The following is a 17,272-nucleotide window of genomic DNA, read 5'->3' on the forward strand; positions in this document are numbered from 1 at the left end:
ATTTAATCCTCACAACGACCCCATGAAGTAGAAGCAACTTTACAGATGAGGAATCTGAGCAGAGAAGACCATCATTGCTGAGAATCAGGGACTTATAAATGGAGACCCAGGACTGGAACCCAGGCCATCTGACCCCAGAGTCTCTGTGGTTAACCCCTGAGGACCTGGTGTTGTTCAGTGACTGGATGAACAGGCCAAGTTCCCTGCCTCTGACAGAGAAAGACAAATATCACATGATATCACTTATATGTGGAATGTAAAAAAAAAAATCATACAAGTTCTATTTACAAAATAAAATAGACTCATGGACACAGAAAACAAACTATGGTTATCAAAGGGAAAAGGCGGGGGAGGGATAAAATAGGAGTCTGGGATTAACAGATACACATTACTATATATGAAATAGATAAACAACAAGGGCCTACTATATAGCACAGGGAACTGTATTCAATTTCTTATAATAACATATAATGGAAAAGAATCTGAAAAAATATATATGTATGTATATGTATAACTGAATCACTTTGCTGTACACCTGAAACTAACTTTGTAAATCAACTACACTTCAATAAAAAATTAAATTAAAAAAAAATTCCTGCCTCTGAGCACTCTCTCCCTCAATCCATTCTATATCCTCATTTCCCTAAAAGTCTGTCTCAGCCAAATGCTCTACATCTTCACCATCTTCTCTGGTGACTATAGCTGATAAAACTGTATTGCAAAATTGCTAAGAGAGGAATCTTAAAAATTTCTCATCACACACATAGTCACATTATAACTATGCACAGTGACCGATGTTAACTAGACTTATTGTGGTGCTCATTTTGCAATGTATACACATACCAAATCATTATGTTGCACAGCTGGAGCTGATACAATGTTGTATGTCAATAGACCTCAATAAAAAATAAAATTCAGTAAATAAAATAAAATACTCTCCATTGCATATGGCATCAAGATGATATCTTTCCTTATTTCCAATGCCTTCCACGATCTGGCCAACCACACCCTGACATAGTGATCACCGATTCCTATTACACCAGCTTCTATTCTTCTGTTCTCTGTTCTCACAGACATCTTGCCAAATTCTGCCTCTGGCTGGAAAAAGGCTTCCATAGCAATTCACTCCCACCGACTCTTCCTTTGGGCTCCCAAAGCACATGTGATCTGTCTTGTCCTGTGGCTCCTAATCAGGTACCATCTTAGATGGTGACTTACGTGTCTTGGTGTCGCCTTCTACTCTCACAGGGATTCTCAGTCTCACCACTGTTGACACTTTAGAATGACGAATTCTTTATTGTGGGGTGCTGCCCTGTGTATTGTAGGATGTTTAGCAGCATCCTTGGCCTCTATGCACTAGGTGCTAACAGCAACAGCCCCGTCCCCACTCTATACCCTCCCCTCCCTCCCTAGGTGTGAAAACCAAAATGTTTCCAGGCATTGTCAGATGTCCCCTGAGTGCAAAAGTCAAGAACCACTGAGCTAGACCGTAAGCTCTTCAGTTTCACAGTCTGAGTCTTATACTTTTTTGTCTTGTCCATAGCATCCAGCCTTGGCATCTGGTACACAGCAAGAACTCAACAGACAGCAATTAACAACTCCTCCCCGATATCCACACCATCACATTACACCTTGGCTCTACTTTTCAGTAACTCCTTCCACCACACGATACCTCACAGCTCAATGATGGCCACAGGGAAAGCTAGGTTGACCAAGACCTTTTGACTAAGTGTAACAGCAAAGTTGAAGAAGACAGTTTCCAGAGCTTGTGGTAGGTCATGAGTCTAAACTTTTGTTCCAGATGTAGTAAAAAAGGAGGAGGAGGAAGAGGAGGAGAAGAAGAGGAGCAGCAGCAGATTATTCAAAATCAAGCATCAATCCATGAGATGCTAAATGAAATGGTTAAAACCTGGTGTTTGTGGCTTTTTTCTGTATTAGGACAGCATACAGGGTTGAGCAGGCTTTAGGGTCAGGGTACCCTGAAGTCAAATCATGGCTTCGCTTTCTTGTAGCAACAGTATGATTTGGGGCAATTACTCAGGAGCCTCAACTGGAAAATGTTGGAAATAAAACCCACCTACTAGGAAAAGCACGTCCCCACTCCTACCAACAAAGCTTCTACCATCTGCAGGCACTACAGCAAGATCTTTACTAACTCCCTCCCTCCCTACACATTGAAATAAGTCCTGTTCTTATCCCCACTTTACAGATGAAGAAACTGAGTAAAAGAGAGGTTCAGTAATTTGTCCAAAGCTACATAACTAAAAAGGCAGCTGAGCCAGAATGTAAGCCTGGAGAGCTTGGCTGAGTCCATGAACATAATGAGACCAGCCTTGTGGATGAGAAGGTGACAGAAGAGAGCAGAGTGAGGTGCCTACAACCCAGCGGCTGCTCATTGAGTCTCTAGTCTTTCCCTCACTCAGCAAGTCTGTTCTGGGTGTTCGCAGGCAGATCTAAGGCAAACAGATAGAAGCAGATGTGGTTCTGTCTCTGAAGACAAAATGGGAAGAAGGCCAAGGAAGCCTTGGGCTGCCCTTCAGCTCCCAGCTCCCCTGTTCTGAGCCCATTCTCTTCCCTGTTCACTCCATTCAGGACTCTGATGGGCTCCCTCCCCACTATCAACACAGCTCTCCCAAGAGGCTCTGAAGCTTTTTAGTAAGGTGTAAATGATATGATAGTAAACTGATGTAACAGGAAACACCTACTACAGTACTTCTTTTAAAGGCATTTTCATGTGTGTAAGCATGACACCTGTATTTGTCATGGTGATGAAAGAGAGAGAAATTGATTTAAGGAATTGGTTCACACCATTGTGAGGGCTGGTGAGTCCAAAATCTGATGGGGTGAGCTGACAGGCTGGAGACTCCAGAAAGAGCTGCAGTTTGAGTTCAAAGGAAGTTTGCTGGTGGAATTTTTTCATGCTTAGAGGTCAGTCTTTGTTCTAGTAGGGCCTTCAACAGATTGGATGAGGCCCGCCCACATTATGCAAAGTAATCTGCTTTACTCAAAATCCACTGATTTAAATGTTAATTGCACCCCAAAAATATCTTCACAGAAACATCCAGAATAATGTTTAACCAAATACCTGGGCATCGTGGTCCAACCAAGTTGACCCATAAAATTAATCATCATTATACCTTAAATTTAAATGCATAGAACTTTCAAAGACAAATTGCTGGCATTTGTTAGCACGAATGATACCTGAGGACTAGGAAAAGGCCTTGCCCTGTTCAATGAACTTAGAACACATGACTACAACACCAGCAGAGTGGCTTATAAACCCAACAACAATCTCTCAGTTACTTTTGCTCTCTGCTGCAGCCTAGAATTTTAGGAGGAAGCTTTTTCAAAAACACTTATTTGTCCTGATTCAATAGCAAAGGCAATTGCCTTCAAACAGGGACAGAGCCACTCTGACATGAGAGTATGATAAGGTTTTGTTCTGCCTCCCCGAAGACCAAGAATAGCGGTGCGCAGGAGGGCGGACTTCTGCTTCGTTTACGGCTCCTCTTCTGCCCAGGACAACTGCTGGGAAGTAGCTACTGCCCACTAAGTAAGTGCTGAGCGAGCAAAAGACAAACTGTGGCAGTTTGTCTTCCAGTGTTCCCCGCTTTGGTGTGGCTCTCCAAGTCACCAGGCATCTTTATTTACAGACTGAAGCACTGATTCAGGACAAGGCAGGTATCAGTGATTATTCGATTCAGGGTCATTTTCTACTTACATCATCAAGGGTCTTCTGGGTGAGAGGTAAATGAAGAGTCATTTCCACATGCCATTACCGAAGCCATTCTTTCAACTGTTTAGCTCATTAACCTGCAGCGAGAAAGCTCTTTGGCACCTTTGGAAAAATTCCCAATTTAGGCATAAATTCATGCATATTTGGCCTTTGTCAGAGAAAATCCAAAATGCCCCAGAGATGGGCAATGACTATTTACCAGCTGGAAGGTTATACTCGGGGTTGACGATGATCGCAGGAAGGAGCTGGAGCTTCCGCTCCCAGGCTTACATCTGTGCTGTTCTTTTCATCTGCTTCTTACTCCCCAGCAAATATCTTTAATTACATATCGTGTACCAGCAAACCAGGAAAAGGGCATTGCATCCCGGCGTAATCTCTGTGACCTTTAGAAACTGGCACGTCTGCGTAAGAGAGTCGAACCTCTCATTTTATTTGGTATTTGCGGTCTTTCCTGGGAAGGCTTGCTCCCCCTGCTCCCATCTCTGCAAGGCTCCTAAGAGCATTCCTTCCACCTCCGGGCTTGTGCGGCTTGGGAACGGGTGTCCACCAGGGGGCGCCGGAAGGGAGAGGATGGGGACGCTCCACTTCTCGGACCGGCTCCCCTGGCGGCACTCAGCCCAGCCGATAACCGATAACCGACAGACCCAGCGCTGTGGGACCACCGGTGTCGGGGGAGCCAAGCTGGTGGCGTTCCCTCCGTTTCTAATGTTTTCAGGTTTATATTGGCGTAACCTCGCGTTCATCCCCTGACGTTTCCGATGGTAGAGTTTCGTTTTGAGTCAGTGCTGCAAGTGAAATTCGTTCCTCCTGAATTTGGTCGTAATGACAGGCAGATGGCCGGTGATTTTTATTTGAAAACTGGCTCATTTTAAGAACTGCCTTTAGCCAAACACCAGGCTTGTCGCCCAACCCACACGATCCAGGCTGTGGTTTTAGGGCAAGGAATTCTGGTGCAGCTGCAGCCACAGCTTAAGGGCTCAAGGGTCGGAAACCTCTAGAAAACCTGTGGCTTTGGAAAAATGGCCCTGGGCGATTAGAGCTGATCTCTGAGTTCACTACAAGATGCGCGCCCCCCCCCCCCTTTTTTTCCTTCCCGGAAATCTACTAAAGGCCAAACCTCCTCACGAGTATAATAATTTCCACCACTAGATCTATTTAAGGGACTTTTGATGGCAGATACATTTTAATGGACTTAACCCATGTCATCTGGAGGGTGTGACACAAGCTAGCTTTTTTTTAGCCTGGATTTCTACTTCTGAGCAGGCACCAGAAAAGGTTTACTGTACACCAAACCAAGAATCCACACCAATGAGGGAAATAAAGAAAAGGAAATAGAGAGGGAGGGAGAGAGGGGGAGGGACAGCGGGAGGAAAGAGAGCGAGTGAGAGGAAGGACTGACGGACGGACAGTGAGTTTTTCACAGAACTATTTATTCAGTTTAGAGTTATCCTTTATTCTGAGCTTATGCTCTCTGTGTATTTGTAGCATTAAATTATCCTTGTTTTGTGCGTGTGCCTCCTTTGGTATTAAAAGGACGCTCCTTTCATCAGAACTGCTAAAAGACCACTGTTTCCCTTCGATAGTAAAATGTCCGTTCTTCTAAGAAATGATAGTCACCAGAGATGTTATTGTTCTTGAATGTATTGACAAAGTAAATTAGCAACCCTAGGTTAGATCCAAAACTGTTTCTTGACATTACCCTGTCTGTGAAACCTCCAAGTAAGCAGAACAACTACATGAGGAGATTTATTTGTTCCTGACAGAAACAGCCAGCCAGCTCGTGGGACAGTAACTGGTAAATCTGGGTGGAGGAGAAGGGTGCTGTGTGTGGGGAAGGGGCCAGGAGACTCTGGAAGCCTGGGGAGCTGGACGGGGCACTGGGCACCCGGGGAGGTAGTGTCCTGGGAGTAAAGGTGCTGATAGGAAAGGCAGAGTCTCCCTGAAGACTGACGGCTGGTGTGTTCACAGCTTCAGCCGGGCAAAGCCCAGGCACCAGACATTCCACCATCATCCTTGTTTGCTCTATGCAGGATTTTATTCCTTCCCCATCCAGTCATGAGCTGGTGTGAGGCAGACTTTGCAGGCATCTTGCACACAACTCCTCTGCCCCCAGGTCTCAGAGAAGTGTTTGCTAGAAGACTGTCGTCTGTGGGCCCAAGGTTCATGAGGGGCTCACAGACATCACACCCCAGACATCTGGCCCACCTGGGATGTGAGTGCTTGGTCACCAGACCTGCTGGCAGCCAGCATGGTGCAGGGCATCCTCTGGGCAGAAAGGGGACAGACACGGGGCAGTGGGCTTCCCTGTGCAGCAGGGGCATCTGCTGAGCACCTGCGGGTCACACAAGGAGGCGTGGAAACCTCCTGGATGCAGTTCCAGATGGTGGCTGTAGTTAGCATTACTGCTCCAGATCTTAGGCAGTTGATCTGGAGTTGATTTTAGGGGGATAAAAGTGAAGTGATTTAGGAACAAAAGACATATATTAGTGTCCATATTAACACTGAGCCTATTTTTGAGAAAGGGGACCAACTCTAGCCTGAGGCCACATGGCAGTAAAAGTGGCCAAGTCTGGTTTTGGTCTGTGGCTTTGCCCGCTGTTGCTGCTGAATTAGTAATCTACTGTTGGAAACAAATTAGCTCCAAACGTAGAGGCATAAAACATTTATTATCTCACAGTTTCTGTGGGTCTGGAGTCCAGGCACAGCCTAGCTGGGCGCCTCTGAATCAGGCTGAGAAGTTCACAAAGCTCATGAAATTGCTGTCGAGCTCAGCTGGACTGAGCAGGAGAACCCAGGGCCAAGTTCACAAATACGGCTGTCGCTGGCCTTGGTGCCGGGCGTGGTTCCTCGTGATGGGGATTCTCCACAGGCCACCCGAGAATGTTGCAGGCCTGGCAGCTGGTTATCCAGGAGACAGAGAGCCCAAGGGCATGGAGACAGAAGCCACAGTCCTTTGTAACCTAATCTCCAGGTAACACTCCATCCCTCCTTGTATCATATTCATTTATGCTCACGGAGAAGGATGCACAGGGGTGTGAACAGCAAGTGGGGGACATCACTGGGCATCTCAGAGGCAGGATGGCCTATGCTGCCATCCTCCGTATCCTCAAATTAATTGTAAGAGAAATGACAGAAGATATTAACTTGGAGAGGCTGGTGTGGTACTCAAACACAATAAGGAGTAAGAGGAGGCTCTGAAAGCAGAGGCCTGAGAAAGGCAGTGTGATCAAGGGGTCCTGACCTCAGCCCCAGCTCACCTTATGGAGATGAGTCCAGAAAACTGCATTTTAACAGTACCCCAAGCCCCCTGAAGGCACATGAAGACTTAAGAACCACTCATATAAATTACTTATTTTCTCTTTACTTCATAAATTGGGAGGAAAAGACAGAGAAGTCAGGTGATGATGGGGGGAGCAGGGTAGAAAGGTGGTGAGCTTTCTGGATCCCCAGCTCTCCTCCCTGGTCCCTGTCCTCTAAACAGTTACGCTGGGCTGGGTCTGTTCTCAGAGGAACCATTATGTGGGAGACACAGCCAATCACGTTTCACAAAGTGACCCTCACCAGAGAGGGGAGGCATGGGTGTCTCACTGTTCAGTGTGCACTTAACCCCCTTGACTTCAACAAGGAGCTCCCCACTTGCTCTCCTCTGTCCACAGAAAATTCTCACTTGGTTTCTCCGGAGAATAAACCCAGGGGGAGAAAGGCAGCTGCCTCGCTCTTCCAGGTGAAGGTAGGACTCTAGGTATCTGTCCTTCATTGAGGTTCTGAACCAGTCCTACCCATCACTGCATGATTGCAAACTGGGCTTCCAGCTTCTGAGTCTTTCCAGGGCACTGTGATGAGTGGGCTTGCTTTTCTTTGCACCATCCCCTGACCCCAGAGAGCTGGGTTTCAGCTTTCTTCACATTTTCACTGTTTTTAAATTGGATGTCTAGCCAGAGAACAAACTTGTGGTTACCAGGGAGGGAGGGGAGTGGGAGGGGATAAACTGAGAGTTGAGATTTGCAGATACTAACTGATATGTATAGAATAGATAAACAAGTTTATACTGCATAGCACAGGGAACTATATTTGGTATCTTGTAGTAACTTATGGTGAAAAGAATATGAAAACGAATATATGTATATCCATGTATGACTGAAGCATTGTGCTGTACACCAGAAATTGACACAACATTGTAAACTGACTATACTTCAATAAATGTATATATATACAAAAAATTATATGTCTAGCAAATAAATTCATCAGTGGCTGATGGAGAGAAAACAGGGGGCTTTGAAAGGTTTACAAAGGTTTACATTTTGACTGGGTCTTGAAGAATCGGTTGGATTTTGACTTTCCTAAGACCAGCTGGAGTATCAGAACGAAGGGAAGAAACTTCTAAGTCAAAGAAACCACAGGAGCAAATGTGGAGCCAAGTGATTTAGGGTAAATGATTTCTTTACTCTAAGGCAGCCCTCACAGGGAAACCAATCACATCTCATAAACTGACCCTGGTCCCTCGCGCAGGCTCTCCCCACCATGATCAGTACCTCTGCTGCCACAACCGTCTCCTCTGGCCCCACAGCAGCCTGCGAGGCCAGACTTCTGTGACAGCCCTTAAAACAACCAATGACTCTGGCCTGGCAAACACCTACAGACATTTTTTGATTAGTAATACCCCTTGGGGCACCTCTTGGCTTTCTCTTGTCAACAGTAAACACTCACTGTTTTACTCAGAAGAAAATGGAACCAGAGCTAAGTGCAATTTACAGCAGCAATAAATGGGTGGTGCTTACCGTTGAATCAAATCGTCAGAAGCTGGCAGGGACAGTAAGAGTTCATCAAGTCCCTGCCCTTCCAGACCAGACAGACGGACCCCCCCAAATACTCCCACTAATAGTTGGCCTCTTATTCAGTCCTTCAGGCCATCTAACCCTTGTCTCTCAACTGTTACTTATTTTCTATGTAACTGAATCCTTCCTGTTATCATTCACATGCTTTTCTCTTGCTCTGCCCTCATGAGAAATGAAGAACAGATGCCCACAGAGCTTTTAATAAAAAGATCCTCATTAAGTCACTGCTTATCTGTGTCCTGTCATTAGGGGAGGTGGGGACACGGGCTGCTGCTTCTCAGCTCTTTCTGCTCTGCTTGGCCTGTGTTTCTGGTAAGAGCACCCACGATGGTATCCATGTGTGGACCGGGACTCCAAGTTACATTTCAGAAGGGTACATGTGAACTAGCCTGGTTTATTTCTTACAAATTCTACCAGTGAGTGTTGGGTCCTGTGAGGTGATCTGGCTTAAGCAGATGACATTTAAAAACTGCAATCAAATTTTCCTAATGCCACTTAAAAATCAGAAATGCAAAAACGTTGTCAGCTGGCCCTATTGCTTTATTCTAAAATGACTGAGCTTTGTTGAAACTTGGTTCCATAGTCATCCAGGATTAAAATTGGGCAGTATTTTTTCTTCTGAATTTGTAATTATTTGCACGATAAGGCTCTTTTGAGTCCTAGAGCTAAATTCAGCATTTCCAAAAATTGTACATGGGCCTCAACAGTCTTCCAAAGCAACTCCAAAATTAAGTTCATGGAGAACCTAGCATCTTTATCTATTGTTTCTGTATATCTCGTTGGCAGGTTGGCAAAAAGAGGCCCCATGGTAAGGATGGGGACCTGGTATAAAGAAGTTACCAAAGGTGACCCACCAAGGTTACAGCAAATCTCTAACTAGAACTTGGTCTCCTAGCCTTCAGACCTGAGTTGTTTACACTAAACATCATCCTAAAAACAAAACACTTTTCAAACTGATTGCATTTCTACACACACACACACACACACACACACACACACACACACACACACACACACGTAGACTTAAGGACACTGTTTTGTTTTCCTGTGTGTTCTCCACCCCAAACATTTAACTAAAATCCCATCACCACGATGGTTATTTAAATAACAAACAAAACTCTTGTCACAACACCTGGGGAAATTATCTTCCAAATTTCACAATCCCTGGCTTCAAGAATAAGTACCATGCCCAGAGGAAGCCCTGGAGATAAAGGTCAAAGCCATCTTACTTACAGGTGGACAGAATCATGGCTGCACTTGTGCGGGGAGCATACAACACAGCCTTCAGGTCTTCGGCGGTGCCCCCATCACAAAAACACATCTTTTAACTGAAATCATAGCTCGCCCAAGATGTTTCTCACGGGCAGAGTTAACCCCACCTATTTTCCTGTTCTGAAAACCTCAGAGAAGTGTGTGAATGACAGCCGGGTGGCCTACATGAGAGAAAGCGCAATCACCTACATCTAGATCTCTGCGGGGAGCGCCTGTCACAGCCTCACCCTCGACCGTGTGGGTGACGCCAGCAAACAGCATTTTCAAGAAATCACAAGGTTTTGGTAAAAGGAACCCTTAAAAGGAGTATGAATTCAAACTGCTCCCTTCGGACAGAGAAGGAAACGGAGGTGCAGATAGAACAGGGCACACAGTGCGTTGTAGAAAAAGAATCAGACTCTACTTTCGAAAGTACCAAGTCCAGAACGTTCTGTCCTCCCACTGAGTTCTGACACTTGAGGCAGCAGATGAGGAAAGTTTATTTTGGGTGGGGAGGGGACGAGGGAGGGAAAACCAATCCAGCCCCAGGTGACTGGGGCGTGACCAAGAAATACAAAAACAACATCAATAATATAAACACGCACACAGGAGTTTCACTCCATCCCACTGAAAAATAAAGCCCCAAATTCACAAAAACTGAAGGGGGCAAATGTCTGAAGACACAGCAGATTCACACTGCCCTTCCTATTTCCTGCGTTAGAGATTAAGATCTCTTTAAGCATTCAGGGTGGATTCTTCTATTTTTTACTTCTCCTTTTGCCATAGCCAGGGTTTTATAGAAAAACTTTTTTTCTTTTTTTTTAGTTCTAGTGAAATATTTCAAGGTATTTGAAGAAAATGTTCCCAAATGTTGACAAGTTTCTTATCTAATCTTGTTTTCCCATCAGAAATCTACGTTGACTGTTGGGGCAAGGGCTGTACCTTCTCCTCTCTTTCCAAAGCCACTCAGCACTGAGACACAGCTCCTCAAGGTCGAGGGAAGTGTGGGCTGGGGCTGGGAGGGGTGGCAGGAGTCAAGGTGAGGGAGGAAGGAACGAGGAAAGTGTGACAGTGACAGCAGGGTAGAGCTCACGTAGGACCGACTCCCTCAAGGAACTACAAAGCTTGTGAGCGATTCAGTGAAAAGGTGTGTACATTTTCGTGATGAGGATACAGTTAAACAGGAAGATGCCAAGGAAGCTGGCAAACAGACAAAAATATTTTATTATTTTCCATTATATTATTTTCCATTGTAAGGGGGACAGGGAGGAATTGAAGACAACCGTCAGGGGATGAGCTGACCAGAATGAAAAGATGATTCTCCAGGGTCGTTTGAAAGAGCTGCTCAGAAGAGCCAGCTACAGCTTGTGTTCCTTAAAAGGTCTTGATTTTCCATAAATACAGCATGCATTATCATTTATTTAACCATTTAAGCGTTAACTGAATTAAATGGTTCCAGTCACACTGCTATAGTATTCAAGCCATTGCAATCACCGAAAGTGGGTAGATGGGTCATTCCCCTTGACTCTGGCTGCCCTTCCTCTAAATCCTCCATACAAACAAAGGAAAGCAAGCAGTCACACGTAGAGGACACACGGCCCTGCTCCACACAGCCTGGCATGGAACAAAGGAAGCCCCTTCCCGGTTAACGAGGCTTGAAGATGGTAGAGGAGGTGGGCCTTGAATATGCAGCTTAAAAAAATCAAATGTAGAGGCCTCAGCTCATTCTTGGAAGCAAGAGCCATAATAAACCCTTTGGGATCCTGAGTCCTGCTGTACAGAGGTGTCTTTGGGTCCTACCTAAGTGGATGATTTTCAGTGCTTCAAACACAAACCACAGAGCTGCCTTTTGATGTTCCAAGGTCTACAGGGAGTCCTGGGGGAAGCAGGCAGCTGGGGGCTAGTACCTGCGCTGTTCCGAGGCCGTGGGCCATCTTCCAGCCTGGTACTTGCCTGGGGAGCCTGGCGGGTAAACTCGTGAATCCAGCGCTGCCCTCCTGCGAGCTGTTTCCTTGGCAACATCGTGTGGTTCAGCAGCCTCAGTGGTTTCCGGGGAACATTCTGTAGGGTCTTGTTGACCAAGACAACTCACTGTGGGGCATTAAGCAGCTTCTTCACATAAGAACTACTGACATGAACATGACTTCAAGTATGTTCCCCTGACACTCCACAGCCTGTGGGAGACCCCAGTCCCCAGAGCAGACGAACTCCTGAAGAAAGGCCCCTGTCTTCCTGGGTTTTCTGTGTCCACAAAACCAGCAACACTGCGTTGGGAGACACATGAGCTCTGCTTTGATGATGGAGACTCATGAGTCAACGAAGGCTCTAACCCAGAGGGTGTCTTGGTCGGGAACTCTAAGGGTCAGAAACCCACTCAAACGAACTCAATCACAGGGTCTACTGTGAGGCTATAACACATCAGCTCTCTGATCCAGGAACCCAAGTCCAACCAGGCCTCTGAGAACCATCCGGGAGACAGCTCAAAACACCATGCTCTCCGTTTTTCCTGGTTGCTTCCTGGACGTGGCCAGAATTTGGCTTGCTCGTGGGTCTTGCTAGTGGTGGGAGCAGCCTTTGTGGTGAATATCATCTGATCCCTCTGCTCCCAGAGCCCAGCACACCTCCACTGACAGCATTTCTAGTCCAGGGACAGATTCTTAAGACACAGAAACTGATTAACTGCCCCTAGTTCAATTCTCCATCCAACTCCAGTTAGCTGTGAATTTCATGGGCAGGATCACTTAGCCCCAACACAAGCCCTGTTGGGGGCTTAAGCTGGACAGGTACCCCCAAACATGCCTGTGGGAGCCCATGACTGGGTTAACAAATTTTAACAGATCCCAGCCGCTTATCTCCTTAAAGAAGATGTGCTTAGTAACTGCCTTGAGGTTTTAGCAACGACCCAGGCCCCCCGGTAGTCTTCTATCCCCAAAACAGACTTGGGCTGGAACGGTAAACAACTTATAAAAAGCTGCAGACTAAGATGTGAGTAGGCTGGTTAGCCAATGACGGTAAGATCCAATGACCAGCAACCTAAGACAGGCACAGCCTGAGTCCAAGAAAAATCTTGTTAAGCAGTTGATTCTTTTATGTTCTGCCCTGATAAGCTGAAAGGCTCAACACGAACATGATTCACCAAAAAGGGTCTTCTGACCTTGAGCCAAACACCAACAATAAACAAAGCCTTTGTACTCATTGTGATCCCACCCTGTCCTTCCCTAAATTCCTGCATTCCTCCTTTGACTATACTCAATAAATATGAGAGATTTGAGAGGCTCAGGGAGTTGGCTCCCGACTCCCTCTCACTCTCTTGACTTTTCCAGAGTCCTGAGTAATTCATTCCGTCTCGGTGGGACTTCTGCTGGGCAGAACCCACAACTGGTGTCGAACCCACACATGTCTACCAAAGTGAGGAAGGGGCATAGTGGTAGAAGGGTCCAGGCGTTTTTCTCTCCAGTAGGGAATATTTGATCCTCAGGGAAAAAGGAATTGACAGCTGTAAGGGTCATTCCCTAGTCCTAAGAAGGTTGGCTCATTCACTACAGAATTAAATGTTTCCATTAAAAGACAACTCATGTTTCTTATAAATATATAACTTTATATATTATATATATTTACAATATATACAGCATACAAATATGTGGTAATGTAATACTAATGCAGTCTTGAAAACAAATGTTTTCAAAACAAAAAGTGGGTACTTATCCCAGGTAGGTTCCTGATCCATCCAGAATCCAAATTCGAGACAATACCCAAGCCCAGATTTCTGCAGAAGTCAAAGAGGGGGGTGGTTGGAACATGGTTCTGACACCCCTCCCTCCCAATTACCACTGACTCCAGCTAACATGGCCCCACGTGCACCCCTAAAATGGGCAGACCCTGGGGCCTGGGCACAGCACCTGGCACACAGTGGGCACCCCAGTACTTGCAGAAGGAATAAAAGTGTGTGCTTTTAACCACCACAGCATTTAACCACTGCAGCATTTCCATGATCCAGAAGATTCAGTCACAGAGCTAAGGCTGGTCTAGGAGTAAATGGTTTAGGTGTTTCCACTCAATCAGTAAAACCATCTACACAGCCAAGTGCTAAATAAATTAAAACTCTGCCACAAAGTGCCGTTTCTTCCTTGTGATTTGGAGTCTGGAAGCCGCTGGTCACAGCACCACTTATCTTCCAAACGTTTCTCCACATTCAACTAGTTCATCTATCGTGCACAGCAAATCTTCAAAGGAAGGCCTTCCCTCGGGTTTCTACAATTCAAAATCAAAGAGAATCTGTGGGTTCCAAAATCCATCCTCCAGAATAATTCCTCACTGCTCAAACTCAGACAGTGCAGTGTACTAGCACAGGGGACTCACTACTTCGGGACTGGAACCTGCAGGCACCTCCAGCAGGTCTCCTCCATCCTGCATGTGCTGCTGCCTGACTAACCTTCCTGCCACGTGGCTTTTGTATCCCATTCAAGAACCTAACAGAGAACCCTACTGCCTGCAAAATCAAGTCTTGCTAATTTCCAGTGCCCGCTGTAACCTGCCCCACCCCTATTCCCTTTCTACCTACCCAGTTTTATTTCCCACAAAAACCCCAACATGTGCCCTAGGCTCAATCAGAACAACTGCTACCCAGTGTACACACACCCAGTTCATCGCTACCACCTTCCTTTGCTCACTGCCCTCTCTCCCTCTTGCGCCACTTCCTGGCCAGAAGGCCTCTGCTCATCCCAGTCAATGCTCTCAGGAGGCATTACAGCAAGTGACTGAGGGTCTGGGCTTTGAGCCGGACAGGGCTCTTCTTCTCTGGAGCTAAGTGGCCTTGAGCAAGCATCAACCTGGTGTTCTCGTCCACACTGCGGCCACAGTAGAAGTAGCCACACCTCAGAGGGTTATTCTGAGAACTCAATCAAATGCACTTAGCACAGTGCCCAGCACACAACACCTGTGAGCTAGCATTGCTGTTATCTTTCAAAAGTCATTTTGGTGTCTAACCTCTTCTATGAAGTGATGTTGCAACACGTGTGGAAGGAAAACTTCCAAAGACTGTGAGTCAAGAGACCTGACGAAGCTGAGGTTTGGAGAAAGAAACCCTCTCTGATGAAAATGTGATAATTCCACGATAAGAAGTCTACTGAAAAAGAGCTACTTCTCTGGGTTTATTCCCCAAGTCCCCGCCTCGGGCACCTGTGGCAGGATTCCCACTTGGGGGTGTGGTGGCAGCCTGAATTTAGTATCTTAATTATTTTCCACTTCTTCACATCTTCTTCCTGTTATTCAGTCTAGGTTGAGAAAAATCCTTCCAAAGGGTTTGAAATCATAAAACACATGCAGCAACTCACTAGGCTGTAAGGACTACACACTTTTAACCTACCAAGTCCAGATCCCTGGATGCTTTAAAGACGTAAGAAGCACACAAAAAATGTTATACCTCCTGCCAGCATCTCAGCATGACCTCGTACACGTATCTGGATGCCAACTTCGGCTGGTGGAGTCGGTGGCCGCGAGAAACCATGGTGACCACTTCATAGTTGGTGTTTTTCTCAAACGGCATTTTGCCTTCGGTGAATACTTCCCACATTAAAACACCTGGAAGAGGATGAGGATTACCAAACGATGCATCCACTTCCTCTTCAGAGCAGAGCAAGGAAAAGTGGAGCAGGGGTCTCACCAAATGACCAGACGTCTGATTTGCTGCTGAAGCGGCTGTAATTAAACACCTCGGGTGGACACCACTTCACAGGAAATTTAGCACCGGAAGAACTCGTGTACTGGTCGTCCAGAACATACCTAGAGTAACATACTGAGTTACGACCTGTATTTTGTACGTGTTCTTTAATTTTCTCCCCCCTAGAATCAGAAACACAGTTGACTGAAGGCCAACAAGCATCCGGTGGAAACTCAGCGCTGGTCTCCGCGGCCCCGCCTGGTGATCGCCATCTTCCTCCCGTGCTTGAGATGGACCTGCAGCCCCGGCAGCAGCCGCACTTTCACTTTTCTGGTTTTCCTTTATGTAAAGTGATGGAGGCAGAATGCAGTAAGAGAGTCGGCAAACTCTTTTTTGGCAAGCAATTTTATTCTTTAGACGAAATTTTACCCAAAAGCCCCACATGAAAAACATCTAAAAAGCAGAGCTGCTCAAAAGGAAGTGGTGCAAAGCGTTTGGAACACACGTGCTTTCACCCACCCCCCACGATTCCACAGAGCACAACTTAAAATTACAGCAAATAAAAAGAGCAAACTGCAAAATGATGTGTGTAAATGGTGGAGTATATTTACACACCTTGACATCCCTCCTCCCTGCACATACACTCAGAACAATACTACGTATTTTTCTATGGGAGCTTACTTATAACCTCCTGGAAGGACACGCACCAGCTGGTAACACTGGTTACCCCTGCGGAGGATCCTTGATCAGGGTGGTAAACATGAGTCCTGAAGCCCTTTCTGTAATGTATTCAGTATGTATTTACAAGAGGAATGTGTTTATGTATTATATGAATGTAAAATTAATTTCTAAAAGCTCCATAAGAAAACATGTAAAGAACTGCACAAACTTCCTTTGCTGCATAGACAAACACGGTGACAATGCCACCATGGGCGGCTGTCCATCAGGGGAGTCTGGAGTGAGCGTCTAATGAGTGTTTTAGAGGGGTTGATGCAAAAGCACAGGTTTTTTGAAAGCCAAACACATGAAAACCAAACATGATGTTGGAGGCCTGCCAGTCAGATACACAACATCTACGCAGAAAGCCAACAGAGAGCCCTGGGTCGTTACTGCCCTGACAGCCAGCAGACCTGGTCCTGTTTCTGACAGCACTGGCTTCCTAAGCTCCCTGGGCCCGAGCTCCCAGGACTGAACCCTGGCCCTGGCCCCTGCCGGCCTTTGTAACTGCTCCTCACGCTGGTCATGGGCCAGCCTCCCCCAGCCCTCCCCTCCCACCCTCCGGCCTCTTTTGACTTTTAAGCAGCTAAGCTTGTCCCAAATTTCAAGCCTTTGGTCTCACTGTTCCTGCCACCTAGAATGTTTTATCCTCAGATTTTCACCTAACTGACTACTCTCTGCCTTTTGAGTCTCTCTTCAAACATCCCAGTCTCAAAGAGGACTTCAGAGGACCAAATCTTAAGGAGCTACCATCACCCTGCCCTGCACCATCGCTCAGCACCCACCAACCCCAAGTTATCGCTATCACAGGGGGCGGCAAACTTTTTCTGCAAAAGGCCAGATAATGACTCTTTCTGATTTTGCAGTAGTGTGAACACAGCCAGACAACATATCTGCAAATGAGCTACGTCCTAGTATCACTTAATTTATGGACACTGACACAAATTTTAGGTAATTTTCACGTCATAACATTTTAAAGTCTTTTTCCAACCATTAAATAATGTGAACACCATGGCTGGCTCACAGGTCATGCAAACAGAGGTGGTGGGTTAGATGTGGCCTCTGGTTTGCTGA

At 46.1% G+C, this 17,272-nt stretch overlaps 2 protein-coding genes across 9 annotated transcripts in view; both read right to left on the reverse strand.

Moving 5' to 3' along the window:
• The window catches only part of TXK (TXK tyrosine kinase), a 61,182-nt gene extending 51,312 nt beyond the window's left edge, over positions 1-9,870 (reverse strand). The window contains exon 1 of the mRNA XM_032497041.1: positions 9,805-9,870. Coding sequence (XP_032352932.1) covers positions 9,805-9,820 — 16 coding nt within the window. The 5' untranslated portion in view covers positions 9,821-9,870. The remainder of the gene's footprint in view (positions 1-9,804) is intronic.
• Positions 9,871-13,399: 3,529 nt separating this feature from the next.
• TEC (tec protein tyrosine kinase) overlaps positions 13,400-17,272 on the reverse strand; it is a 158,532-nt gene continuing 154,659 nt past the window's right edge. For 7 of the 8 annotated variants that reach the window (XM_032497077.1, XM_032497065.1, XM_032497055.1 and 4 more), the window contains 3 exons: positions 15,485-15,603; positions 15,245-15,402; positions 13,990-14,073 (listed from right to left, as the gene is read on the reverse strand). In XM_032497077.1, the coding sequence (XP_032352968.1) occupies positions 13,990-14,073; positions 15,245-15,402; positions 15,485-15,603 (361 nt within the window). Of the gene's footprint in view, positions 14,074-15,244; positions 15,403-15,484; positions 15,604-17,272 lie in introns of all 8 variants that reach the window. The other variant, XM_032497051.1, reaches the window with a different exon arrangement.

Source organism: Camelus ferus, chromosome 2, assembly GCF_009834535.1.
Source record: "Camelus ferus isolate YT-003-E chromosome 2, BCGSAC_Cfer_1.0, whole genome shotgun sequence".
Lineage (NCBI taxonomy): Eukaryota > Metazoa > Chordata > Mammalia > Artiodactyla > Camelidae > Camelus > Camelus ferus.